Raw genomic sequence first — 27,681 nt, forward strand, 5'->3', positions numbered from 1 at the left:
GGTGAATGGGAAGCAGGGGGAGAGCTCAGGGTTTGGCCAAGGCAGATGGGCAGCTTGGGTCTGGGGAGAGGCATATGGACTTTCCTGGGTTTCCCAGCTCCTTCTTCCAGACTCTGGAAACAGAAGCTGCTTAATGGGGGGGGGGGTACTCAGGCAGCTTGAGGGAGAGTGGATAAAGGGCATTGGGATCTCTTCCAAGGCCAACCCCTGGCCCTGGGCAGATATAGTCATTTCTTCCACCCTTCCCTTGAGAGGTTGGGAACACTGCCTCCCATGGAAGCTACACGTTCTGTGACCTGTAATCTCTGAATCAGTAAAATGGGCCAGCTGCCCTCCCCTCCACCCCACATCTCTTGAGGAAAGATCTGCCCTCCAAGAGCTCCCCTCCCCCATATATGGTGAGAGGCAGAGGCTTTTGAATGGGGCTATTGCAAAGTTTGGTCCTGGTGGAAACATGGCAGGTCCCCAGGTTGTGACCTGAACCAGAGGGTTCCCAAACATTGGGGTGAGTAGGCTTGTGGTGGCCCAGCTATCGGTAGAAGGATGATTGGAATGTCCTTGGAAGGCCTCCCTGCCTCTGCCTCTGGCAGGGGCTAAAGCCTGAAGGCTTGGGTGACTGGTACCTTGTAGCCCCAGGAGTGCCTGTGCCGGGCCGACAGACTTCCCTCCTGCTACCTGTCCTGCTCTGACAGCGATGGCCGGGCATTCCCCCAGCCCACCTGACCCACAGTGTTTCCTGAAGGGACGGAGCAAAGCTAGCTGGAAAGAAGGACTTCCTGCTCTTGATGGGACTGAGAGAGGGATTGGGGGACATTATCTTGCTCAGCTTCTATAATTTAGCATTACCACTGTGCTAAGTACTCTCATACACACAACAGCCTGCAGGGGGAGGTGCTCCCATTTTGTGAAGGAGGGTACTAAGGCTCAGGGAGAAGTTGCTTGTTCAAAGTCATCTAGGTAGTAAGTGGCAGAATAAAGATTTGCACCTGGGCAGAACTGTCTGAAGCTTGGACCTATATCCCTGGTCTCATTTTCTTCTTCCTTGAAGATGCAAGTAAAGAGGGAGGTGGGACTGAGTGCCTTTGCATCTACAGCAAGGGGGTGACCTTGGGGGAAACTGAGACACTAAGCTGGAATGTAGAGGGATGGGATAGGGACATTCCCATTCCGGATGTTGGCTGGTGGGAGAACGACACTGCTTCACTGCTTCTCTCGACAGACGATGCTCTAGACATCCTTTGCCAGATGGTCTTTTCCAGGGAAATCTGTTTTGAGTGGCATCTTATGTCTGGGGCTCTATATTTAGCCTGGCTCCTCACACAGGAGGATACACTCAGGCTGTCACCCCTCAAGGGGTGTTTGGGGGGAGGGGTGGACCTGGGCAGACCTGACTCCTTGCCACAGCTCAGGCAGAAGTGGGGCAGGGCCCATGTTCCTTCCAGCTCTGCTTCAGCCGAAGGCTGCCCTACTGGTCTCCCTGGGACCTGGCTGTTTCCTGCAGAGTCCTAGTCTTCCTAAGTGGGTTTGCTCATAGCTAAATTCACCTCTTTGGGGTCTGACCCTCTTTAGGTGGTGAGCCACTCCAGGTCTGTGTTTGCCTGGGCACCTAGTGACTCCAGCATCAAGCCCAGCTCAGCCCAGGCCCACAGCCCAGCTTGTGGGCTGCTGGAGTGGAGGGCTGCCACCCGCTCCTCCCAATCCTGCCTCATCAAGCCAGGCCCTGAGCTCCCCTGTTTGGAGTGTCTCACTCCACTCCCTTCCTTCCCCCCTAACTTTTGTCTTGTGAAACCTGATAGTACGGTGAACACCCACCTACTCCTATATACCCTTCACCTAGAGAACTAGATTTGCCAATTGTTGACATTTCGCCCATATTTTTTTCTCTCTCTATGAAACTTGTGAAAGTAAGTTGCAGGCATCATAACTCTTCACCACTAAGTACTTCAGCATGAATTCCTTGAAACAAGGACATTTTGCTACATAATGACTATACTATTAATATATCCAACAAATTTAATGATACAGTTTCACCGAATATGTAATCATGTTCGGATTTCTCTAATTGTCCCATAATGTCCTTTATAGCTGTTAAAATTTTCTTTTTTATCAAGCATCACACATTGCATTTGGTTTTATCTCTTTAGTATCCTTTAATCGGTAATTATTGCCCAGCTTTTTTTTTTTTAAGTCTTTGTGACATTGTCAATTTTAAAGAGCTCTGGTCAGTCCATTTTAGAATGTCCCACATTCTGCATTTGTGTTATTGCTTCCTCATGAGTAGATTCAGGTTAAACATTTTTTTGGCAAGAATATCCCATAGGTGATGCTGTGTCCTTCTCAGTGCATCCCATCAGGAAGCACATGTCATTAGCTTGTCCTTTAATAGATGGTGCTAAGTTAGGTCACTTGGCTAAGAAGTCCCTTTGTTTTAATCCCTTTGCCCTACTTCCAGAGTCTTCATCCACCTGGTCATCCACGCACCTGGTCAGCAAAACTGACTGAACCCCTACTTTAAACCATAGGCTGGGGAAGGATGCTTAAGCAGACATGATGGAGTCTTCAAGGAGTTCACGACCTCAGGGGTGGGAGTGGGGTGAGCCACAACTCAGGGGAGGTGCTATTAGAGTGGGGAGAGGCCCAGAGAAAGCAGTATGGCACAAGGAGGGGAGAGGGGAGAGAGGGGGGCAAGACAGGAAGAAATGGGGTGGGATCTGGACACAGCTGGCCACCAGGAGCCACTGAAGCGTTTTTAAGAGGGCATCGATGGAGCAGATGAGTGCTGGAAAAGGTGTTCTGAGGAGGATGGAGTGGGATTGGCCAGGCTAGCGCGGTGGGGAAAAGCCTGGTCCAGAGGCCATGATGGGGTCCAGCACAAGAGGCTGGGCACTGGATTTGGGCTGCTGCATGTGCTGCACAGAAGGATTGGAGTTGGTGGCGTGCTGGCCCTGCTGGGACTCGGGTGTGGCTGGTGGGGGTGGAGAATGGAGGGTGGAGTAAGGAGTGATCTAGGAGGCAGAACGGATGGGCACTGGGTCCAACTCGAGGTGGGGAGAGCTGTCATGCGATGGCCTAGGAAGGGTGATGGAGAATTCGGTTTTGAGTGTGTGAGTCTGAGGTGCTTTCCAGGTCAGAGGAACGTTGTGTGGGAAGCTCATTTCCCCAGCTTTTGGTGGTTCCTTGTGGCCACCCTCTCAGAAGCTCATTTTGGGAGGAGGGCAGAGGAAAAGCCATGCCCAACCCACAGCAGGGAACGGATGGTGGGCTTTCATGCACCAGCGGGGGAGGGATTTTGAGGAGGGGTCAGGGTGGCTGAGATGCAGATGCCACTGTAAAAGTCTGAATATTCCCTACCTTGCAGACCCCTTAACTGCCTTTCCTCATTTTGCTTCTTCATTTTTCCTTGACAAAACCCCAACCCTGTTTAAATCCAACACCCGGCCCGCTCCACATCTGACCTGCGTAGCTGAACGGGGCTGAGATAAACCACTATCCCACCTGGTCTCACTTTAAGATCAAAACTGGGCACGTCAGGTGGGTCCTCAGTGCCATCCTGCAGTCCTGCCAAGGTCTCCAGTCCAGCCCCTCTCCCCCTACCTGATGACTATTTCACACTTTCTCTTCCTCCCTCTATCCCAGCCTCTCTTCCCCAGTCCTCCCTCGCTATGATGACATTGCTTCCTACTTCTTTGAGAAAGTAGAAGCAATCAGAACTTCCTCAGACTCCCAGTGCTACATCCACCCATGTGCCAACATCTGCCCACTGCTCTGCCTTCCTCCAGTCACTGTGTGTGAAGAGTCCCTGCTCCTGGTGACGAGCACCCCTCTACTTGTGCACTAGATCCTGTCCCCTTGCGCCTGTTTGAGGACGCTGCTCCAGCATGTGCCCCCTCTTACATTGTGGGTTTCCCCTCTACCAGATCATGCCATCAGCAGATATCTTGCTGTTCCTTCTCCTATCTTAAAAGATGGCTCTCTTGTCTTCTCCAGCCAGCTACCGCTGCATTTCTCTGCTCCCCTTTACAACAAAACTCCCCAGAAGTGTTGTCTAGACTCGTCTCCCTCTCCTCCAACTCGCTCTGCACTTCCCTCCGGTTGGGCTTTCACTCCCTTCCACTTCACTGACTGCCTTTCTCAAGGTCACCAATGACCTCCATGTTGCTATACCCAGTAGCCCAATAGCCAATTCTCCGTCCTCGTCTGTGGCATTTGACACATTCAGACCCTCCCTCTTCCTTGAAAAATTCCTTGACCTCTAGGACATCCATTCTCCTGTTTTCCTCCAACCTCATGGGTTGCTCCTTCTCCCCTACCCCACCTTTTAATATTTTTTTTTAAATTGGGGAATGTTGGGGAATAGTGTGTTTTTCCAGGGCCCAACTCCAAGTCAAGTCATTGTCCTTCAATCTAGTTGTGGAGGGCGCAGCTCAGCTCCTGTCCAGTCACTGTTTTCAACCTTTAGTTGCCGGGGGCGCAGCCCACCATCCCATACGGGAATTGAACCTGCAACCTTGTTAAGAGCTCCCGCTCTAACCAACTGAGCCATCCGTCCGTCCCTCCCCCCCCACCTCTTAGTTTTGAAGTGCCCCAGGACTCAACCCTTGCCCGGCTGGTCTTCCTTATCCAGTCCTGTGGCTCGAAACACCACCTACCTGCTGCCAGCTCCCAAATTTAGATCCCAAATTTTGACCTCTCTTCTGAGCTCCAGTAGCCTGCTCAGCACCTCAGCAGTGATGTCTTCTAGACACCTCACACTCAGCTTGTCCAGAGCTGAGCTCTCAGTCTTTCTCAAACCTGCTCAGCCAGCCTTCCTTTTCTCAGGAATGGCAACTCAATGCTTCTAGGTGCTCAGGGCCCAAATGCTGGTGTCATCCTGACTCTTTCTTTCTCTCCTACCCCATGACTGTCCATCAAGGGATGAGTCTTTTACCAGTGACCACATCTCCCATCAATGGGCTAGGGCTGAATAGGAGGGACAGTTTTAGAGACGGGGACACAGGGAGGTGATAGTGGAGTGGCCCAGCCTGGTACCTTTCACACCTGCTTGCTTTGTACTACATGCTGCTGGCCCTCAACCAGCCCTAAGGAGACCACAACCTTTGTCAGACCTTGTGCTGAACCCAAAGCAGAAACAGGAGAGGACAGGGAAAGAGGAGGGGAAGCGGGGACGGGGACACAGCAAAGGAGAGGTTAAGTGGAGCTACATAATCAAGCGGTTGGGGAGGAATATCACAGGGGAGGAGGCAGAGAGGAAGAGAGGCTTTCTTAGGAGCGGGTGGACAGAGAATGTGAGAGTACAGGGTAAGTGAAAATTGGGCAGGGAGAAGGGAGGGTGAAATTTCTTAGTTCCTATCTCCTGGCTGTTGAAGCAGACGGGGGAGGCTGCTCATAGTTTGAGCCCTTTGGGGACTGCCCCCCCTAGGTGTTTTAGGCAAGCAGGGTTGCTTGGGAGGAGTTGCACTTGGTCAGTCCATTGTAGTTGTTGGGGTTCAACTCTCAATCCATAGGCTCATGGGTCAAATGTAGCTCAAGAAGCAGAATGAGTCCCAGGTGCCCTCTGGAGCTCCAGGAAAACAGAACAGTAGCCAGTCACTACATCTGAACAGCCTAGTCCTTTGTGGTCCCGGATAACTGAGGGCTCACCCTGTAGGGAAGTCAGCGGGGTTAGTCACCAGCTATAAACATGATTTGGGATTTGATAGCAGACATTGTGAATTTCATCAGTGTTGAGGGCTCTCCAAACCAGCATGCAGAAGTATGCAAATGCTAAGCAAATGAAGGTGCCAAGTGGCTGGGGGGTGGGGAGAGAAGCAAGCCAGGAGATGTCAAGGGATGTCCTTTGCAGAGAGAGGCCCAGGGGCCCTTGAAGTTCCCAGCAGGCTGTGGGGCACATGCAGATAGGATGCAAATGTGCACCCAGCCCCCAGGGACCTCTGCCTGACCATGAGAACAGTGGAGGCTTTTCAGATCCCCACAACGCAAGGCAAAGCTGGTTCCTCAGGGGCCAAAATGAGAGGAGGAAAGCAGGGTGGTGCTGGGCTCCCTAATGACCCCAGTTGGCACCACCTGAAGGGGATAGGTGCCTTTTAAGGGAGGCCCAGACCCCCGGTCCTTGCCCAGCACCTGGTGTGGCTCTTGTATCTTGAGATGGTAAGCTAGGAGGGTGCCTGGCCTGGGGTGGGAGTGTTGGTGGGGCCAGGACTATAGGGTACTCACCTGCCTCAGGAAAGGGTGGGGCACTCTCTCTGGCCTACCCCCCTGCCTCCTCCCCTGCTCCCAGGAGCTTCCTCTGACTCCGCCCCCAGGCTGGGCCTCTGAAGCCCCTGCCTGAGAAAGAAGAAATGTCTGCTGGGGCCCACTGAATGTCCGGTGCCGCCTGCCCTCCTATGCTGCTCTCCTATGCATTCCACCCCCAGTGTGGGCAGCCAGCCCATTCCCCTGCAGACCTGAGACAGGATTCTGGGAAGCAGGAGCCACTGCTCTTCCCTGAGCACTTGTGGCCAGCTCTGAGCTGAGCATTGCACCCACGCCGTCTCCTTTGTCCTCACTGCAGTCCTGTGAGGCAGATGCTGTGAGCACTCCCCATTTTACACGGGAGGATGCTGAGACTCAGAGAGGTGGGCAACTTTCCTGAGGTGACACAGCTTGTGGGTCGCAGAGCTGGGGTTTGAAACCAGGTCTTTCTGATTGCACAGTTGGGGCACTGACTCACTACCTTGACTGTCCCCGGGGGAGGCACTTATTGCTGCACAAGCTGGGAAGACCAAGTGGGTGAGGAGGGATGAGGGTCACTCTTGGGAACCGAGGCAGGGAGGTTCCCACGTCTCTGGGGTAGACATCCCCTCCATATTGTCATAGGCAGCTCCCTGCCACGGGCAGTTGGGACCTTGAGGAGGTACATGCCCAGGCTGATCTGTGCCTGGGGAGGGTGCTCAGAACTCTGGGATGGCAGGAAAGTCCTGACCTCTGCACTCCTTGGCTGGAGAGGCTGGAGGGGGAGCATGGTGAACTGTGTGATTCCGTGATCCCCACCGACGGGGCTCCTGCCAGCTTCCTGATGCCCATGCTGCCTGGGGCTCAGCAGGTTCCTGTGGGGTCCTGGCGTGCCCATGAGTGGTGTGGGCACAGCTGGCTAAGCTCTGTTCTGGGCACCTACTGATCACTGATCTCTCTTCACTGATCATCTTATTTAACTGTTCATAGGTGTGTACTTTTGTTTTCGTGTGTGTGTGAAGATCTCAGCCCATGTGCTAAAATCTGGGTGAGCTAGGGACTCAGGGTGGCAGGCGTTTTGGGGAAAGGCAGTGGGACCCATGGGGATGTTTGAGTGGGTTCTCAGTGGGCAGAGAATAGGTCTGAGAATGAAAGGTTTTCAGCGTTTTCCCGCCTCCCCCACCCCAAGTAGCCCTCATGGAACTTTCTCTGAGTGTCCAGTGTCAGAGGTCCTTGGGGGTTTTCCAGGTTGGGGTTCATGCCCAGAGCCTATGGATGGGCTTTAGAGGTCCTTGAGCATCTCAAAAAGTACTCAAAATATACACATATGTCACAGTTTGAACTGCTGCATCAGATGCTCAAAGAGGTCCAAGACTTAGAAACGGTTAGGGGTCCCTGGTGCACATGGGAGGTGAGAAACCCGAGTACCCTGGCTCCCAGCCCTGCTCCTCGGGGCAGTTGTGGCTTCAGCGTGGCCTCTACACTGACATTCCAGAATTATTTTCTCTGGTGCCAGCCCCCTCCACATACCTTGCCTGGGCGCCAAACACCCCTGCAAATCCCACAGGCTCTTAGATTTTGCCTGTCCTAGGTAGTGTTCAGCACCATGGTTCCCCATCCCAGCTCTGCCTCCTGCACCCCCATTTCTACCAAGTGGGCCTGTGTGCCCCGATCTTCTCCCAAACCCAGCCAGACACCTGATGCCATTGGGTGTGGCAGTGGTCAGTGTGGGTGCCTGTCTTTCCCACCCCCACCCTAGCCTGAAGCATTGGGTTGTCCCTTCCCTGCCCCTGGCTTCTCCCAAAGCAGAATGGTTTCTACCCCAGATGCTCAGTGATGTAGGTCTCACTGCTCTGAACCTGGCCCCTAGGCCTGTAGGCTCCTTGTTTCTACCTGACCACCCAAGGGGCTTGCCTTCTGAGTGTTTGCCCAGTTCCCTCTGTGTGTATGCATGTGTGCATGTGTGCATGTGTGTATACACTCACCAATGCCGGTACTATATGCTTGTTCACAGACATGCACACTAGCGCCTGCATCCACCTTCCCCTCTGTCTTATAGAGCAAGTTGGGCTCCGGAGCCCTCCCTGCTGGGCCCTTCCTCTGGCCCTTTCCTTGGGCTTCCCACAGTCCCTGGCTTGGATCCCGGTATGGAAGGCACTGTACCAGGCTATCCCTACGACAGTCCAGCATCGTTCCAAGTGACCCTCAGCATGTTCCTCAGCCTCTCAGCCTCTGCCTAAAACAGGGCTGATGATCATTTCCAAATATTTCAAAAGTGCTCACTGTTTGCCAGGAACCATGCTAGGCTCCACGGGAGACAACAGTGAACATGACATAGTCCCTACCCCCACCTAGAACTTACATTCTAAGAAGGGAAATGGGCAGGAAGTAAGCAAAGAACTAGAAAAGGAGGTTTCAGTTCTGCTAAGTGATGCTTAGCAGATATGCTGCGTTATGGAGGTGTGTGAGAGAGTGCCGGGCGGTCGGAGAGACCTCTTCTGAGTGACAGAAGAGGCAGTCATTTAAAGATCTAGGGGAAGAGCATTCTAGGCCAAGGGTACAGCTGGTGCAAAGGCCCTGAGGTGGGAATGAGCTCAGGGAGCAGAAAGAAGGCCACGTGGCTGATGGGGTGGGGGATGGGGAGAGGGCAGTGAACCAGTTCAGGCAAGGCCTTTTTAGGCCATGCTGAGAAGACCAGATTCTAACTGAAAGGTATGGGAGCTCTTGGAGGGTTATGAGGGAGGGAAGGATGTGATGTAATTTGTGTTTCCACAGCTCGCTCCAGCTGCCATAGGGAGAGTGGGGAGGGGGACATGGTTGTCTCAGAAGCAGCTGAGACCCAAAAAGTGGCTGGCGTGGCATGTAGCCCTGGCCCTGCCAGAGTTCCACTATCATCATGGGCCCCATCTTGGTTGGTGCTGAAAAAGAGGCTGCTGAGACCAAGGTCATCCCAAGGGCAGTACTTAGTTGGAGCCACTCTCTGGAACAGGGTCTGGTTCAGGCAAAGAGAGGATGCAGAGGACCCGTCCACTGCCAGCCTGTCATTTATAGGCGTCTCCTTGGGATAGGTGCCCGTGGCCCAGCTGTGCCCACCTCCCCTGCTCTTGCTAGCAGGGCTGGAAGTGGGCAGGCTCACTGCTTTGGGTGGACTCTCCTGGTTGAGATTTGAGCCCTTGATCTCATGGGAGGGTCTGATGGAGGGCCTGGGAAACTGGGTGCTCATTCTGTACCTCCAGCCCATCCAGGTGCAGAATGAGGTTACTCCTGAGTTCTAGAGTCAGTTACTTGCTATGTGACCTCAGGCAAAGCCTTTCCTGGTTCTGTGCCTCAGTCTCCCATTTGTCAAATGTAGTGGTAGAAAGAGTGGACCATAGCTGTCTTTTTCCTTGACCTCTGTAGAGAGTTTGTTTTTCCTTGGATTTCAGCTCTCTCAGCATTCATGACTTTAAGTTTTCTCACCAGCCCTCTTCTGGGGAAGGGGAGCAGAGGTGATATCCCCATTCTTCAGCTGGGTCCACGAAGGCCAGAAGGGACAGTGATGAGTCCCGGGGCACATGGTGGTTCATAGTGAGGACGTGGGGCATTTTTTCCCACCTCTGCCCTGAAGCTCCCCTTCATGTACCCCTCTCTTGGGCTCATTAAGTGTGTGTTGTGGGGGGGTTCTGGCTCAACTATTTCTGGGCTCAGCTGGCCTCTAGCCCAGGCAGGGACTCTGGGTCCCCTGCCCAGAGTGGAGCTTAATGCTACCCCTTGTTTGCCTACCCCCAGAAGCTGAGGACATGGCCCAGTGCCCAGTGTTGGCAGAACCTCCATGCCATCCCATTCCCAACTGCAGGAGGATATGGCAGGGCAGGTAGGGCAGGAGCCAGCCCGAAGCAGCTGCTAGAATTTGGGGAGTGACATAGGGGCCTTCCTCTTGGGGTCCTTGACTTGTCCATACCCTGGTGTTGGGGCTGGTGCTTTGGGGCTGGCATAGACTCAGCAGCAGGTGAAGCCATTTATGCTTGCTTGCTTGCTTGCTTGCTTGCTTTCTTTCTTTCTTTCTTTCTTTCTTTCTTTCTTTCTTTCTTTCTTTCTTTTTTGCTTTCTTTTTTTAAAAATAATTTTTTTAAATTGGGGAACTGTGTGTTTTTCCCCCATCGAGTTTTCGGGGGTGCTCCTTGACCTCCTTCCCCCATCGAGTTGTGGGGGGTGACCTTGACCTCAGCTCCAGGTCAAGTCGTTATCTTCAGTCAAGGAGGGCACAGCTCACTGGCCCAATGTGGGAATCGAACCAGTGACCTTGGTGTTATGAGCACTGCGCTCTAACCACTGAGCAAACTGGCCACCCACTGGTGGCTCAGCTCTAAGCTCAAGCCATTGTTTTCAATTTAGTTGTGGAGGGTGCAGCTCACTGGCTTATGTGGGTATTGAACCGGCGACCCTGGTGTTATGAGCACTGTGCTCTAACCACTGAGCAAATCGGCCTCCCCATTCCACTATGCTTTCAAATCCCAGGCTTCACTGGGAGCTCAGGCAGAGCCCTGACCAAAGGGGAGGCACCCCATGGGCTCAGACTCCATGTGTGGGTGTAGGAGCTTGAGGCACCCTGGTGGAATGGGGTGAAGCCCTGTGCCCCAGATCCAATGCTCATCCAGGCTCCTGGGCTAGAAAGCAGGCCAGAGGACGAGAATGCAGGAAACAGGCCAGAGAGCCCCACTCTCCCTCCGCTGTCCTTTCTCAGTGCTCTCCCGCCCTCAAGGATCCTCAGCTGAGGAGGTGACCTATTCTTTCCCTCCTCAGAGTGCACAGGGGACAGAGTGAAATAGCAGCAAGGATTTAGGGCAGACTGGAAAGAATCCCTCCCTCAGGGCTGAGCCCCTTGAGGCCCCCGGTGTTCTAGGATCAGGCCCAGATATCCTACAACTTGGCTCTCCAGACTTTTTTTTTAAATCTATGAAAGTATTTTTTTAAAAGTAAGATCTATGCTCACACAATCTTCAGAACTCTAGGAGGTGACACTCAGGGTGGGTGGGCTGGGGGCCCAGATGCCTGCCTGTCGTGCCCTCTTCTCTTTCACTCTATGTTTGAAAACAGGTTAAATGAATCTTTAGTGGTCTTGTGGTGGCAGAGCTCCCCTCAAGGGCCTGAAGCCCCCAGAAAAGTAGACTCACCTTCCTCTCCAGTCCTGGCCTTGTCTCTAAATGGGAAGGAAGTTCCCCATGGAGCGTAATTCAGTGTTTCCCAAACTTGTCTTATTATTAGATAATATTACTTATATCCATTCCCTGTAGATTATGGTTCAGGAGGTCTTGGGGAGGGCCTTATTTATTATCTGTAATTTAACGAGTCCCTCAGGTGACGCTTATGACCAGGCAACTATAGGCAGTATAGGGAAATCCTATACCTGCAGCTTATTCTGCTGCAGCCTAGAAGGCTGGCCAGTTCCTCTCCTCCTTCAACCTTTCTTGAGCCACTAGCACCCCTTTTCCAGAGGAGAGTGAAGGTGCTGGGGGAAGCTGAGGCCTGAAGAGGAGAGGAAGCAAGTTGTTTGGAGGGGCTGGTGGCAGAGGTCACTGGGGAGGGAGTGGGGGGATGGAAATAGCCTAGACTTGGTGGGGCCAGGGGCAGAGAGGGATGAGGAGAGAGCCAGAACACAGCCAATTACATCTGCCCTCCCACCTAGGATTAGATTGGGTAGGAAGCTTCTGGGAAATGTGGGCTGGCTCGGATCTGTTTTTAAAGGGGGTGGGGGGTGGAAATGGTAGGTAAAATGGGTCTCCTCATTTTACAGAGGAGAAACAGACCCAGAGCAGGGCAGAGGGAGAGGGGGGCTGGCCTGCATGGGGCAGTGAGGAGGCCCGACCTAGACCCATGCGACGTCACACAGAGTTGGGCAGAGCAGGACCTGACTCCCTTTTGCATTGCTCTCCCCAGAATGCCCCATGGCAGCCTCCTCATGAGTCCCTCCTTGGATCTGGGCGAATTTCGGGCCCGGTGTGGAGGAGAACTCGAGGCACCCTCCTCTTTCCTCTTCCAACAGTCAGTGCTTTGGGCTCTGGGCATCAGAGGCAGCCTCGCTCTCCGGGTGGCGCCACACCCGCCCAGCACCCTGGACAGCGCCTCACGCTGGGCCACCGGATAGCCGCCTCCCGGGCCTCATGTTGGCTTCTCTGGGGTAGCCTCTGTTTTGCTAGAGCTGCACTTCTGTTGACTTCCTTGCTTTCTCTCTTAACCGTCCCTCTAAAGGCAGCCCCCAGCCCTGTACCCTCCATTCAACACAGATTCACTCTTGTCTGGCTCCTGGTGCCAGGGTGAGAGAACGTGGAAAGAGGCAAGTGGGCTGGCTAACTGCTGTCAGCCTGGGGTTTGTCTCCATCACTCACCAGTGCGAGAGGAAGGGGGCTTGGAGGAGTCCTGGACCACAGTCTCTTGCAGCCTGGATCTTCCTCAGAGGGCTTTGGTGAATTCTGGAGGGCACAACAGAGACCCATAAGAGGTAACAGGGAAGGCAGGACTGGGGCACATGTAGTGGCTGGAGGTGAGGGGAGAGGTGAGTGTGGCTGGCCTGAGCAGGGCATTGCGAACACCATGGCCTGAACCCAGACTCCAGCCAGGAGGTCCTGGGGAGGTCATCCTTCTCTCCCCAGGCAGGCTGCCTGGTGTTGGTTCTGCTGGGCCTCAGCACCCCCAGCACCTGCCTGTCTGATTCACCCCTTTATCTCTCCATCTGCTCCCAGGTCGAGTGGAGTCCCAGGAGCTTCCAGCACTGGGCGGAAGCATTGCCTGCCATGGATGAGGATAAGCTCCCATCTGTACTACCTGGGGGAGATGGTGCCACTTGGGACCCCAGCCTGGAGCCTGAAGAGGAGCCTGGGGTCCAGAATGGAATGCCAGCCAGTGAGGACCTGAATAGCAGCCACAACAGCACAGGACATGAGATAAGGGGCACCCTGACGGACACTGAGGAGCCCACCAAGGGCCCAGACATGGCCCTCCACAGCCTCAGCCTTGGTCTCTCCCTCACCAATGGCCTAGCCCTGGGGCCAGACTTGAACATTCTGGCAGATTCTACAGAGGCTAGACCCTGGAGGGCTGGTGCGCTGGTGGAAGGGGATGATGCTTCCAGGAGCCTTTGTCCAGACACTGAGGACTCTCAGCTGGGGTAAGTGGGTGTCTTGGGATAGGGGCTCACCATGCTTGGCGGCTCTCATGTTATGTGGCCTAGGCCTAGCCAATTAGCCTCTCTAGTTCTTGTTTTTCTCATCCATAAAATGGGAACTTCATGTCCCTTTTTGCCTAGCTTCTGCGTGTTGGGAAAATAGAGCTATGAGATTTCAAAGGCCAGCAGGCCTGTTGTGCCCCCCCACCCTCAGTTCCCCAAGTCATCATGGGCTGTTTCTATTTGGGGCTGGAGGGTCATACCCCTTCAATCCCAGGCTGGACATTAGAGTTCCTTGATGTGGAAGGTCATCTGGTCTGCCTCTCTGCTTCCTCTCCCAATTCTGCGACTGACCTCAGGAGAGTAGACTTTGTGGGTTAATCCCTATCAGCTACCCTGCCTGGCACTGGAAATTCTACCAGGAATCTCCCTTCAGTCCTGCTTATTGGAGTTGCAACCCCACTTCTATTATCCTCAGCCAGAGGTGGAGAGACCCCGTGTCTTGGAGGTCTCATTTGGACAAGGAGGGTGGGATGGGGCAGAGGAATGTCTAAAAGACCCCAGGGTGGGCTGAAAAAAGACAGCATGTAGAAGTGTTAGTGTGCACAGCTGTAGGCCCAGGCCTGGACAGGCAGGCGTACGGGAGGTGTGTGAGTGTGTGCGTGGGGGCGTGCCTGGCCTGGGTGTTGGTGTGTGTGCAGGGAGGTGCGAGCATGTTGGTGCCCATGAGTCTGTATGGTTGGGGGTGGGGAGTGTGTGTGTGCCTGGCCTGCGCATGTGTGGGTGGGTGCACTTTTGAGTCTGCATGTGGGTGTGTAGGGCTGCATGTGCCTAGGTCTCTGTGGGTAGGAATGTGATTACGCCTGTGGATGCTGTGGCCATAAGGACATTTCCATCCACGTGGCTCCTAGGGTGCCACCTGACTGGCAGTGGGGTGTGGGCGGGGGGCTGGGCTTCTCAGAGCACACTGTTTGCATTTAAGTGGCATATTTATTTGGGGTGGCTAAAGGTGGGGGCACATGGATGCTGGGATGGTAGTCTTCAAGCCCCTTCAAGAGAGCCATCCCTCAGTTCTGTTCAGATGCTTGAAAGGGTGGGAGATGGTGGGTGTGTGTGGGACCATCCATGGCTCTGACAATGAGGTGAGAGCTCCCCAGGGGCAGGCTCTATATTATTGCTCAGGTGTCTCCAGGACCCAGCACAGCCCTGGCAGAGGTGCCTTTGCTGGGTGGACTTGGGTGTGTGCTCTGTGACTCTTCTCTTCCGTCTCCTCCTCTTGGAGGTCAGTAGAGGCAACTCCACTCCAGCCCCCTGCAAAGCATCCTGCCGTCTTTTAGATTTCTGCCCACCTCCCACTTCTTTTTCTGGAAGGAGTCTCAGCTCCTTCTGGGACTGGGATGAAAGACAGCCTTTTCTCTCTCAGGTCAGTATGTTTCTCCAGGAAACACACCGGGACCAAATCTTAAACACTGGGGGCTCCAAGGAGCTGTTTGAGGGGAAGGGACACTTGCTAGTCCTCTGAATACAGCTCAGCCTCTGCTAGGCAGCGGGGCCTGGGGCAGAAGCTGGGCATAGCCACATCCTCAGGGGGAGAGAAGGGTGCGCTTCTTTGCAAATGATGGGCCTTGATTTATCTGAAATGAGCAGGTCTCAGCCTGCTTCTCTCTTTGTCTGTGTCTCTTCCTCTTGCTTTCTGTGTTTCTTTGTCTCTCTTTAGCTCTATTACTCTCTGTCTCTCCTATTCTGTCTCCCTGTTTCTGTTTCTTATGCTTTCTGTATCTCTCTTTTTCTGTCTTTTTTGTCACTGTCTTCTTTCTCTCTCTCTGTCTCTGTCTCTCTGTCTCTCTCTGTCCCTGTCTCTCTCTCTCTCATTGTCTTCTTTCTCTCTCTTTCTCTCCCTCCCTCCCTCCCCTTCTCTCTTGTCTCTCTCTCAGTCTCGCACTCCCTCAGTCTCTCTCCTTTTCCTTCCTGGACCTCCCTGCTGACCTGTGCAGCTCCTCAGTGGTTACCAGTCTTCCAGGATGCTTCAGTTCACTTGTGTGTGATGCTCTGTTCAGGGTGCTGGGGATACATCAGTGAGCAGAACATACAAAAATTCTTACTTTCATAGAGCTTATGGCCTAGTGGGGAGACACATAATAAATCATAAAATAATAAGTTACTGTGTAGTATGTTAGAAGGGGATAAGTGCTTTGGAAAAAATAAAGTAGGGAAAGGGGCTAGGGTGTTTGGGGGCAGGTCCCAGTTATAAATAGGGCAGCCAAGGCAGACCTCATCGAGAAAGGGATGAGGAAAGAGGCTTCATCCTGAGGGAAGAACACTCTGGGCAGAGCGAACAGCCAGTGCAAAGGCCTCTTATGGCGGCAGCGTAGGGCCCCTTAAGGGCTTAGGCAGTGTGGTGGGCCACAGGGCTACAGCATCTGTTCATTCACCCAGTGCCCCCTGTAGCAAGGTTTACTGAATACTTGCTGTGTGCTGGGAACTTCTGGCCGTGTGTGTGTGTGTGTGTGTGCGTGCGTGTGTGTGTGTGTGTGTGTGTGTGTGTAGTGGTGGGGGGGAGGCTGGGACACAGATGAAAACAGGGGAACAACAAGAATACCACAACCTGATAGGGGCTGGGAGAACACGAGGAGCTACCCTGAGGGTGGAGAATAATGAGAGGGGCCAGTGTGGTGGGTGGTGTGGGCCTGCCACCCTCAGTTTCTCTGAGGAGGTGACATTAAGGCAAAACCTGAGAGCCAGAATGTGGGTGGCCAAACTAAGAACCTCCCAGGCTGTGGGGACAGCAAAATTATGACCCCATGTGACACTAGTTGTGATAAGGGGAGCAGCCGCCTAGGCCAGGCTGGAGGAAGAGGCCTGACATTCATTTACCTATGGCTACTATGGGCCAGGCACAGGTTTGGCACTGGGGGACGAGCCATGTCTGTCCGCTGCTGTACCCCAGTACCCAGCCCAGCATCTGGCACCTAGTGCTCAGCAAGTATTGGCTGAAAGAATAAATTGGACGCAATCCATGCCGGCTCCCTGTCCCCTGGGGAGCTACCAGGCACAGATTTGTGTGGTGCCAACACCGGTAATGTGCTGGGGGACACCCTGGCAGGATGCTGACTGTGCCTTGCATCCCGCAGGCTGGGTGGCCCTGGAGAGCCAGATGTGCGGGACGGCTTCAGCGCCACCTTTGAGAAGATTGTGGAGTCGGAGCTGCTGCGAGGCACCCAGTATAGCAGCCTGGACTCCCTAGACGTGCTGAGCCTCACCGACGAGAGCGACAGCTGCGTCAGTTTTGAGGCCCCCCTCACACCCCTCATCCAGCAGCGGGCCCGTGACAGCCCTGAGCCAGGGGCTGGCTTGGGCATTGGGGATCTGGGGACCCAGGGGGACATGGGAGCAGCTGGCGGTGATGGGGAGCTGGGCAGCCCCCTGCGACGCTCCATCTCCAGCAGCCGCTCAGAGAATGTGTTGAGCCGCCTGTCTCTCACGGCCATGCCCAATGGCTTCCATGAAGATGGATCCCGGGGCCAGGGCGGGGACGAGGAGGAAGAGGACGAGGAGGAGGAGGAAGACACAGACAAGTTGCTGAACTCGGCCAGGTGAGGCAGGGCCTAGGCTGGGAGTTGGGAGAACCATTGAGCAGATGAGGAAACCGACTCAGAGGAGGCAAAGCAAGTGAGGGCAACGCTGTGCCCAGAGTGAACAGCCCTCTCCAAGGTCATTGTGTTCTTCCTCTGCCTCCAGACTTCCCACCCCAGTCCTGAGGGTCCATTCTGCCCTTCCAGGCCTTTCCGGCCATGTGGGGCCGGGGAGCTGTGCCCGTGGGTTTGTGGAGCGTCTGATGATGGGGCTCTTCTAAAAGTCTGACTCGATCCCCTCCTGATTCAGTGGAGCCTCTTTCTTTGCTCTGGTGGGATTTCAGAGATCTGGGGAGACCTTTCAGCCGCTTCCCCTCGCCTCTGACCCAGGGCCTCTGAGCCCCTCCTTTCCACCTCCACTTTCCCTCCGCAGCGACCCCAGCCTAAAGGATGGCCTGTCCGACTCAGACTCAGAGCTGAGCAGCTCGGAGGGGCTGGAGCCTGGTAGCACAGACACGCTGGCCAACGGGTGCCAGGGTGTCAGTGAAGCTGCTCGCCGGCTGGCTCGCCGCCTCTACCATCTCGAGGGCTTCCAGCGCTGTGACGTTGCCCGGCAGCTGGGCAAGAAGTGAGTTCTCTCTCCTGCACCTCCCGACCCCAGGAAAGCCTGGTATCTTCCTCAGCCTGAGGGGGTATGGGTGACTTCTATCAGGGGTGCCTAGTGCTTGGGGGCTCCCAACAGTCCCCAAGAACTCCTCCTCCTGCCACTGTCCTCATTCCTGGCCTTGCTCTAAATCTGTTTCTTTTCTGGGCTGCCCATGCTCTCAGGGAGGGGAGGTGGTGGCAGCACTGCCCCTTGGGGTTGGAGGAGTGGGATGTGGCACGTGGTTACGGGGCCACGATGGATAGTAGTGAGGTTAGCGCAGCTCGGTGGGGTCTAGTGGCCCACCTAATGGGTCCAGGAAGAGGAGAATCTGGGCCTGGGTTGGGAATGCCTGGGACCTGGGAGCTGGGGGCAGGGGTCCTGGTCTCCGTTAAGCCCCACTCACTGTCTCTTGGGACTGGCTAAAGGGGCTGAACCCACCAAAGCACAAGCCCTGGCCTTTGGAGTGGGGAAAAGGGAAGTAGCCAGATGAGAGTCCTGAGGGGTTTCGGGGTCGGGCAAGGACCGTGAGGCTGAGGAAATTGGCTGGTGTATCCTGAGCATGTCTGACCATCAGCGTGTCCGCCTGCCTTTGCCCTTTCTCCAGAGTGCCTCCCAACACCCACATTAAGGCTCTGAGGTGTGTAGAAGCAGGCCTAGCTCACAGGCTAACAGGGACAGTTCAGACCGCTTCGGCCACAGGAAGGTGCTGAGGTTGGCTATGCTTCTGGATCCCTCTCTCTTTCTTCCTCCTGCGTCCTCCACCATCTACAGCATTCACGCCACTCCTGCCCTTGTCTTTCCAGCTCCAGCTCAGAAATCACAACTACAAGTCTCCGCCCCTTGCTGGGCTGTGACCCCCTCCCCAACCTAATGACACCTTTCAGAAGCCTTCATTATGGTTGATCCCATCTTTTCAACCTCCTCTTCTATAAGAGCTTTCCCATAAGCATTTTATTGTGCTTAAGTCTTTTCCATCTGAGAACAAAAATTCTTCCTCAACTGGTCTTCCTCCCCCAGCCTCTTTACAGCCAAAATCCTCGGATTTTCTGGGTGACCTCTGTCCCCTCCCCTTCTCCGCATTCAACCCCTCTGGGCTGGCTTCTTCCCCACCCTCTCTCCCAGAGACCCCCTCCTGCCAGGATCAGTAGCAGCCTATGTCTTGCATCTGGTGGCCACTGCCAGACCTCACCTTCAACAGGGTTGACACACTGGCCACTCCTTTCTTTTTCTTTTCTGTTTTTGTTTTGTTTTGTTTTTTTCAATTTAGTTGTGGAGGGCGCAGCTCAGCTTCAGGTCAAGACATCTTCAATCTAGTTGTGGAGGGTGCAGCTCACTGGCCCACGTGGGAATCGAACTGGCGACCTTGGTGTTATGAGCACTGCGCTCTAACCACGGAGCAAACCGGCCGCCCTCTTTTTCTTTAATTAAGCTTTTTATTATGAAATTTTCAAACCTACAGAAAAGGAGAAAAAATATGTTAAACCTCCATGTACCTATTACTCAGCTTCAAAGTTATTAGCGTTCTTTTCTTCTTATTTCCTCTACGCCCCTCACAGTCCCCTCACCCCATTTACTGGAATATTTTAAGGCTGATTTTAGGCACTCTATCGTTTAACCAAAAATACTTTGGTATGTGTCTCTGGCAAGGATTTTTTTTCTTTACATAATCCTAATTCATTATAATTTCTAAGAAAATTAACAAAAGCTCCTTAATTATCTCCATATTCAGTCTACGTTTAATTTTTTTCTGATTGTCTCAGAAATGTTCGTTCAAGTCAGAATGCAAACAAGGTCCACACATTACCTTTGGCTAATATGTATCTTAAATCTCTTTTAGTCAACAACAGTTGGACAGTCCCCTCTTTTTTTTAATGCTACATATTTGTTGAAGAAACGGAACCATTTGTTCAGAAGATTTTTCCATGTTTTGGATCTGGTATCCTTTGGTGTTATTTCACATGTTTCTTTATTTCCCAGGTCTTCTGTAAATGGGAGGGAGATCTTGGGCTTCATTAGGTTTAGGTGGAAATTTGTTCTCTCTTTCGGCAAAAATTTATTACTCCAGTCTTCTTGAAACACACTCTTCCCTGGCCTCCAGGCTCCACACTCCTGCTCTGGTTGCTATTTCCCAGTCTCCTTCATAGGCTCTCTCTCCTCAGTCTACTCTGAGAGGGACTTCCTCAGATCTCCGTGCTGGGTCTGCTGGCCTGCCTGTTCACCCTCCTCTCGCATGGGCTCATCTCCGCTTCCCACCATGCTGTTATTTACCAGCTATGGGCCGATGACTCTCTCATGTGGGTACAGCCAGCCCCATCTGTTGTCCTGAGCTCTCCCCCAGAGGCCACTTACTCTTGTCATGCCCCACACCTGTTCCACCCCCATATCTAGTGTATTCGGCCTCTGAAATCTGTCTCCTCCCCACCCCTTCCGTCTATCTCCTGGGCAGCTACTGCAGCCCCCAGTGGGTCTCCACTCAGCAGGTAGAGTGTTCCAAATACAGATGTGACCATCTCACTCCTCTTCCTCCCTGTGTCAATCCCTCAGAATCATGTCTGGATCCTTCCCTTGGCCCTCAGGCCCTGTCCCAGCCTCATCTCTTCCTGCCCCGGTTCCTGCTCTCCAGCTCTGGCCACATGGCCCTGCTGGTAGCTTCTTGGCTGTGTTGTGCAGTTTCCTCTATCGGGGACAGTCTGCATCATCTCACCGCCTACTCCCTTCACAAGGTTGGCTCTTACTTCCTGTTAGTGTTGCCCGAGACATCACCCCCCAGGAAGCCTTTCTGACCCCCTGTCCAAGGTTGAAGTGTCAGAGCCTAACTGGCCAGCAGGGAGAGGCAGCCTTGGGGTGGGCAGGTGGGTGGGTCAGGGTACCTGGGGGCCCACTGCCCGTGTACCCCCAATTGTTTGTTATGCCTGGCTTCTCATGGACACCCCATGCTCTCCTGGCAGCAACGAGTTCAGCAGGCTGGTGGCCGGGGAGTACCTCAGCTTCTTTGACTTCTCAGGCCTGACTCTGGACAGAGCGCTCAGGTCAGTGGGGCTGGGAAGGGGCAGTTCCCCCAGGTGGTCCAGGCTGTACATCTGGAGTCTCATGCCAGTTCTATCATGAACTTGCTGTGCAACCTTGGGCCAGTGTCTTGACCCCTCTGGGGAGGCTGTGGGGAAGGAGCCATCAGAGCAGCAGCCATCCAGCGACTCAGTGATTGCCAGCTATATGGTGGGCGCTGGGGATCTGGAGGTGGGAATGCATTATAACTCCTTACTTCCCCACAGTCAGTGAGGGAGAAGATTTGATCTCAGGTACTACTGGTGTTTGGACCCAAGAAGTAGCCCTCAGGGCCTGCGGGGTGCAGGGAGAGGAGGACGAGGAATGGGAGGATGCAGCCCAGTGTGTAGCAGGCCTGGTGGCTGGGCCAGCAGGGAGACACCAGGCCAGAGCCCTCGGGAGAGGGATAGCAGTCTCTGGGCTAAGGCTGGGTAGTCCGTGCATATTAGACCTTTTTGCTGTGTCCCGCATGTCTCTTACACTTTTAAAAAAACACACACATATTTTCCATTCTTTTTTCTCTGCTTCAGTTGGGATATTTTCTGTTGACCTGCTTCTAGCTCACTTACCCTTTTCCTGTGTCTAATATGGCATTAAACCCATTTATTGAGTTTTTTTACTTTCTGTTGTATTTTTCAGTTCTAGAATTTTCATTGTATTAACAAATTGTTTTTTAGTAGATCTAATTCTCTGGGGAATTCCCCATTTTTCACTTGTTTTCTCCATTTTCCCCTCTCTTTTCATGACATATTAGTCACGGTTGTTTCAAAGTCCTTGTTTGCTCACCCCAATATTTGCATTATCCCTATTTGTTTCGATTATCTCTTTTTCCCTCTTGGTTTTCCATCGTGTGTCTTGTCTCCTGTATGCTTAGTAACTTTTTAATTAGATGCTGTACATTTTGTATACAATTATAGTGGTTCTAGATCATTATATGTGACTCCAAAGAGCGTCTGCTTTGTCTTTTGCTGAGCAGTTAGCGGGGAGAAGGGGGCATGGTCCTAATCCAAACCAGGCTGAGCTGAGGAGAGTTTCAGGGTTCACCCCATTCCATGGGGAAGGCCCACCAGGCTTTCCATGGGGAGTTTGGTGTGTTCATAGGGGCCTCTCCCTTTGGTAGGGCTTGAATCCTAATTTTGTCTCCTCAATGAAGCAAGACTGTTAAAAACCCAAATCCTTCTGTTTCTCAGAGGCTTTCTGCTTAGCTTTTTATGTTTTGTCCTGCACATCTTCAGAATTTGGCAGATCTCTCAAAGGAAGGCTGGCTGTATGTTTACAGCCCCTCAAGTCTTCGGGTTTGTCTTGTTCACTCTGTGAAGCCACCAAACGTTCTGCCTCCTACCTGTGCCCATCATCCTCCGGGCCCCAGGGAACAAACAGCTGCAGACCAGCCCACCTCCTCCCTCCAGAATCTGGGCCCTTTTGGTCTTTGTTGCATCAGCAGTTTTCTGTTAGCCTAAGAGAGATGTAGTCTGTCTGGCTTTTCTCATTGTTCTCAGTGGACATGTTGGTCTCTTGTCAGCTGCTCTAGCCTGAGCGGAGGCTGAAGTTTGCATTGCATTGGAATGAGGAAGATTGGTTTGGGAAGGTGTTAGTTGGGTCAGCTCATGATCAGAGGCATGGGTGCTGGGCTGGTGGACCTTGTATATTAGCCCAATAGATTGAGGCTCGACTGCGCAGGCACTGGGGAGCCACAGCAAGTGCTGGGTGTAAAGCAGATTTGGGAGGCAGTGCTGACAGCAGGATGCTGGTGGCCTTTGATCCAGATGTGTGAGGGCCAGGTGGGAGAGGACAAGGCCTAAATTTGGTGGCAGCTGTGCTGGGTTGGGGCTTGGTGAAGATCTCCAGGGATGGGGTGTTTGGGCTGGGGAGTAGGAGGTGGGATGGATGGTTCATCAGTAGGACAGGCTAAGGATGGAATGGAGGATGGGTTTTAAAAAGTCTTGGTGGAGTATGAGGAGAAGAGAGAGAGACCAGAGCTGGGGGCTTGCTGGAGGGAAGAGAATAGGGAGCAGGAGAGACAGGGAGAGGAGGAAAACTAGGTGGCAGAGTGTTTTTGTGTAGCATTGATTGATTGGGATGAACTAGAGAGTGGCCAGCAGTTTTGGATGCCTTGGGAAGCCTCAGAGGGTAAGGGCTGGCCAAGGTGGGGCTCCCAGCTCCCAGGGTGTCTTAGAAGCAGCACGAGAGAAGATAAAGCAAAGGGGGCATTACAGAAACCAAATGAACTGTTGCAAAATTAGGAACAAACTAGCTTCGTGACCCCAGGACACATAGAGGCCCAAGCTCTCAGCTTGCAATTTCCCCCAGGTGAGGGACCCAGCCGCATCTTCTAGCACCTCTGGCTTTGGGATCAGCTGCCAGGGCCCCTGAGAACTGGGGACCTTTGAACTGGGCCTTGAGGGGGATTCAGAGCTGCCCAGCAGAGGAGGGAAGGGCCTTCCAGGTAGAACCCAGCCTGCTCAGAGGCACCTGTCCTATCTGGGGTGTGGAGATGGTTGGGGAGGCAGCAGGTTGATATGAGGTTGGAGGGACAGGAGGAAAGTGGGGTAGAAGGCTAGGATGTGAGGAGCTTGGACGTTATTCTGACAGCCCTGGGGAGCCAGTGATGTGTTTTAAGCAGGGGCTGCATGTGAGTTTGACTGCATGTGAGTTTAGAAAGACCGCTGAGTGTCTGCAGGGAGGATGTGTTGGGGCGACGCAGGGCACACACCTGTCTGGAGGCTGTTGCAGGTTTCCTGGGCACATGATGAGGGCAGAGGAGGAGAAGGAGGGATTGAGATTAGGGGAGAACAACTTGGTGACAGCTTAGCCTTGGGGTGGGAGAAGAGTGAGGGAGGCCAGGGCTGGGCTACATAGAGTGAGGAGTAGGAATGATGGAGGCAGGGCAGTCTGAGGGGCAGCTGTGCACAGTTTGGGCATAGAGAGGGAGTGAGGAGTGGGCATTTACCCTGAAGAAGAGCTGACGCTAGCACTGAGGTGTTTCCTGTCTTTGCTCTTCGCAGTCTGTCCCCTGCCTACTTCCAAAAGGGCCCTGGAGGGGATGAGGGCTGAAACTCCAAAGCCTGCCAGGCCCCCTGGCCTCAGCACCCCAGAAGCCATCCTGGGGGCCAAGGTGTCTCCTGGGCTCAGATACTGGGCACTAGACAGTTGGCCCCTTCGGGCAGGCATGTGTGTTGTGGGGGTGGTGTGGGGTGGGTGGTGGGGATAGGGTCTCCTGCCCTCAGTGAGGACCCAGACTCACTTAGGGGCTCTGGGAGGCCCTCAACATCCTTAAATTGTCCTCCAGAACCTTCCTGAAGGCCTTCCCACTGATGGGGGAGACGCAGGAACGCGAGCGGGTTCTTACTCACTTTTCTCGTCGGTATTGCCAGTGCAACCCTGATGACAGCACCTCAGAAGGTATGGCCACCTGCCCCACTGCCTGACCCACCTAGCTCCTCCCAGCCAGCCCCCAGTCCACTGCCACTCCTGTCCTACTCAGTAAACATTGAATGAATAAACTATGGCACATGGATTGGGCTCTGCCTGCTGGGCAAGTGACCTCCCAAATGTCTTGCCCATTGTCATTCCCTATGCCTGAAAGTCCTCCTTCCTAAAGACTCAGTCCTTTGGGTCTTCATTCTCCCTGGTCCTCTGTCACAATGCCGATTCTTGGTGTGGTGGGAGTCCTGGTATGGGGGTCTTTGTCAGGGCCCTTTTAGGGGCAGGACTTGCCCTATGGGTGGACCTGAGTCTCAGGAACTGGGGGATCAGGCTGGTTATTGGAGGAGACACAGACCATGGCCTGGCACCCAGAGCCATTCCCGAGTCTGAGGTTCAAGGTGAGTTTGGCCACAGGAGGTAGGAATCTGGGCTAGAGCAGGCCCAGGGTGGTGAGGTATCCTCTGAGGGAGAGATTGGCTCTGACCTGGGGCAAGCAAGTGACCCCAGTGCCTCAGTTGGGGGTGGGGCAGGGAACATCACACAGACCCTGGGCAGCTTTGGCAGGTGGCTGGCCTCTTCCAGTCTCCAGGGCCTCCAGGCTGGCTCTGTGTTGCTGAGGTTAGAATGAGTGGGTCCTCACACTGAGGGTGCCACCATCTCTGATTTAGATGGGATCCACACGCTCACCTGTGCCCTGATGCTGCTCAACACGGACCTGCATGGACATGTGAGTTGGGGAGGTAGGGAGGGGGTGTATCCTCTCACTAATGCGCCATGTTGTCCAGGGGCCAGCCCTTTCTCCAGCCCCTTCCTGAGATCTCCTGCTCAGTGGCCATGTTTCTTGTAGCAGACCTAGGAGCTGGGCAACTTTGAGTCTAGGGCCCTGCCCTAGTTTATCTCCCTGAGATCTGTCTGGGTCCCCATCCAAGCAGGGCAGTGAGAACAACTGAGGAACATGAAAGTTTGGGATGTGCTAAATAAAATGCATACCCCTAGCTGTGTCCAGGACAGACATTGCTAAAAGATCATGTGCTCTTCCCACCCCTCGTCCCCCAAGCCCGAATCTGGCCTCATTAAAGTGCCATGGCCCAGGCAGCCCCTACCAGTCAAATGACAGTTTCCCTCAAGAGACAGTCTTGTGACCCCGCTCCCCACCAGGCAAACAGTGAAATGACAGGTGGGTTCCCTGGGTGGGCTATGAGGTTGTGTCTGGTCCGGGCCCTAGGCTGTCTCAATGCTGCTCTGATTCTATAACTCCTTCTTTTCCCTCCGTCTGCTCCGGGGACCCCCTCTTTGGGCTCTCTTGCCCTCCCTCAGGTGGTAAGTGTAGCTGGTGTGCATGCGCTGTGAGCCTAGACCCCCATCTCCATGTTCCCCTTCCATGTCCTCCATCACTGCGTCTGGCCCCACCAATCACTGCCCCATCATTGCTCACCCAGGGGTGGTCAGAGATACCTGTTGGGATATTTCAGTGCTCATGGGGACAACAGGCCAGCATGTCTGGTTCCAGAGTTAACCTGGAAAATCTAGGGCATATTGGGTGGAAGAAAGTTGGGGCAGACCCGACTTTAGATCCTGTTCTTGCCTCCATGTGGTAGCTCTGCGGCCCTGGGCAGGACAGTGTCTCTCTTTGGGTCTCAGGTTCTGCATCTGTGAGGTGGGAGTAATGACATCCCCCAGAGGGCCTGGGGAAAGACTGATAGGTAATATATACGCCAAGTGTCAGGGTGTGGCACCCAGTAAGGATTTTATTATGAATAATATCATTATATAAGAATAACAAGAGTATTCATTATTAGTATTAAAATCTAAATGAAGGAGAGCCCAAAGGCCCACCCTGCAGATCCCTGCGGGGGCAAGAATGTGAAGGCCACAGGCTGATGGCAGCCTGAGTGGGTGTGGGGACACTGCGGCACATGGCCTGGGGAGAGTGAGAGCCTTGGTGACCTTGGCAGGAAGAATAGTTGTGTGACAACTTCGGTTATATCCACCTGGGCCCGTGGCCTGAGGGTGGATGGTTGGGAAGGTGTGTGTATTCCATGAGACCGTCATCAGAGCTGATGCCCATTAATGGCTAATGGTCCCCTCAGACCAGCTCGCTCTGTTTATGGAAAGCAGGTATTGCTAGTGCACCTTAAAAGGAGCATTAAACACACCCCCATATCCCCATCCCCACCCTTGGCCGGCTGACGGTAATCTCAGGACCTAGTCACTGCCGCGCCAAGCCCTGGATGCTCCTCCCCATAGGAGAGCTACTCAGAGGACTGCAGCCGCTATTCAGTGAACCCCCAGGTCTAGAATACCCCCGAGCTTGGCTGCCCAGGGCCCCACATTAATGCCCCCAGCTGAAGAGAAACATCGACACCTTCATACCATGTTTCCCCAAAAATAAGACCAGGTCTTATATTAAGTTTTGCTCTGAAAGATGCATTAGGGCTTATGTTCAGGGGATGTCATCCTGAAAAATCATGGTAGGGCTTATTTCCCGGTTAGGTCTTATTTTTGGGAAAACATGGTAGGTCAGCGGTGGGTGGACAGGATTGTTCGGATAAGAGACATTGAGGATCCTGTCTTTCTCTCTGGAGGCAAGATTGCTCACTGGTCAGGAGCAAAGGTTGCCAGCAGGAGTCCTCTGTGCTTCTCCACACTGAGAGCTGTGTGGTCTGGGGCCAATTCCTTACCTCATTAAGCCTGTTTCCCCCATTGTAAAGTCCCTGTGAGACTTAAGGAGGCAGTGCTAGTAAAACCCTTAGCCCAGGGCCTGGTTGTTGTGCTTAGTGTATGTTCTCCAAAGGACCCCCATGGAAGCAGCGTCCCCTGCTTTGTGGTTTTCTCCTCTCCTCCTTCCCTCACTCTGTCGCTCCTCAAACATCCCAGGCCTTGGGATCGCTCTGTGGTCAGGCTAGCCATAACTCTTTTCTGCTGATACAGAGGCTGTGGGAATGGGTCCGAGGGTCAAGAGCAGGCTGGGACGCCCTGTTGACCGAAATGGGGGTGGTGGGGGTAAGGAGGAGTTGGGAACTTGAAAGTCCCAAGTCATCCACCTCTCTTCGGCTTTGGAACGACCCAGGTACTTGTCTTTTTTTTCTTTTTTCTTTTCTGGGTACATGTCTTTTTGCCCGGTTGTTGTTATTATATTTTCAATCCGATAACTTACCTGGTGTGATTTCACTTCTTTGCAATTTGTTGTCTTGCTTTTCTGTCCAGAGAGAGAGATCAGTTTTAGTAGACGTTTCATGTGGACTTGAAAAGAAAGTGTATTTTGCAGTTGTTGGTTGTAATGTCATATATATATATATATATATATATATATATATATATATATATATATATACACACACACACACATATATATATCAATGAGGTCAAGTCTTTTAATTGTATTGTAATAATCTTGTTTCTCATTAGTGGTTTTTTTATTGTGGTAAAATACACACAACATAAAATTTACTATTTTAACCTTTTAAAGTGTGCAATTCAGTGGAATTAAGTACATTCACAGGAAGCGCAACTATCACTACTCTCTAGTTCCAGAACTTTTTCATTATCCCCAAAGGAAACCCTGTACCCATTACCTGTCATTCCTCATTCTCTCCTTCCTCCAGCCCTTGGCAACCACTAATCTGCTTCCTGTTTTTATG

The 27,681-nt window shown here is 53.2% G+C and overlaps 1 protein-coding gene across 7 annotated transcripts in view; it reads left to right on the plus strand.

The window, feature by feature from the left end:
• Positions 1 to 27,681, plus strand: part of PSD2 (pleckstrin and Sec7 domain containing 2) — a 73,926-nt gene that overhangs the window by 28,790 nt on the left and 17,455 nt on the right. For 4 of the 7 annotated variants that reach the window (XM_074313619.2, XM_088798644.1, XM_074313620.2 and 1 more), the window contains 6 exons: positions 12,930 to 13,354; positions 16,483 to 16,944; positions 17,357 to 17,551; positions 20,518 to 20,598; positions 23,904 to 24,016; positions 24,709 to 24,769. In XM_074313619.2, the coding sequence (XP_074169720.2) occupies positions 12,981 to 13,354; positions 16,483 to 16,944; positions 17,357 to 17,551; positions 20,518 to 20,598; positions 23,904 to 24,016; positions 24,709 to 24,769 (1,286 nt within the window). In that variant the 5' untranslated portion in view covers positions 12,930 to 12,980. Of the gene's footprint in view, positions 1 to 12,063; positions 12,689 to 12,929; positions 13,355 to 16,482; positions 16,945 to 17,356; positions 17,552 to 20,517; positions 20,599 to 23,903; positions 24,017 to 24,708; positions 24,770 to 27,681 lie in introns of those variants that run through there. The other 3 variants (XM_074313621.2, XM_019740370.3, XM_088798645.1) reach the window with 3 other exon arrangements.

Source organism: Rhinolophus sinicus, chromosome 5 (assembly GCF_057876585.1).
Source record: "Rhinolophus sinicus isolate RSI-liver-muscle chromosome 5, RSI-T2T, whole genome shotgun sequence".
Classification (NCBI taxonomy): domain Eukaryota; kingdom Metazoa; phylum Chordata; class Mammalia; order Chiroptera; family Rhinolophidae; genus Rhinolophus; species Rhinolophus sinicus.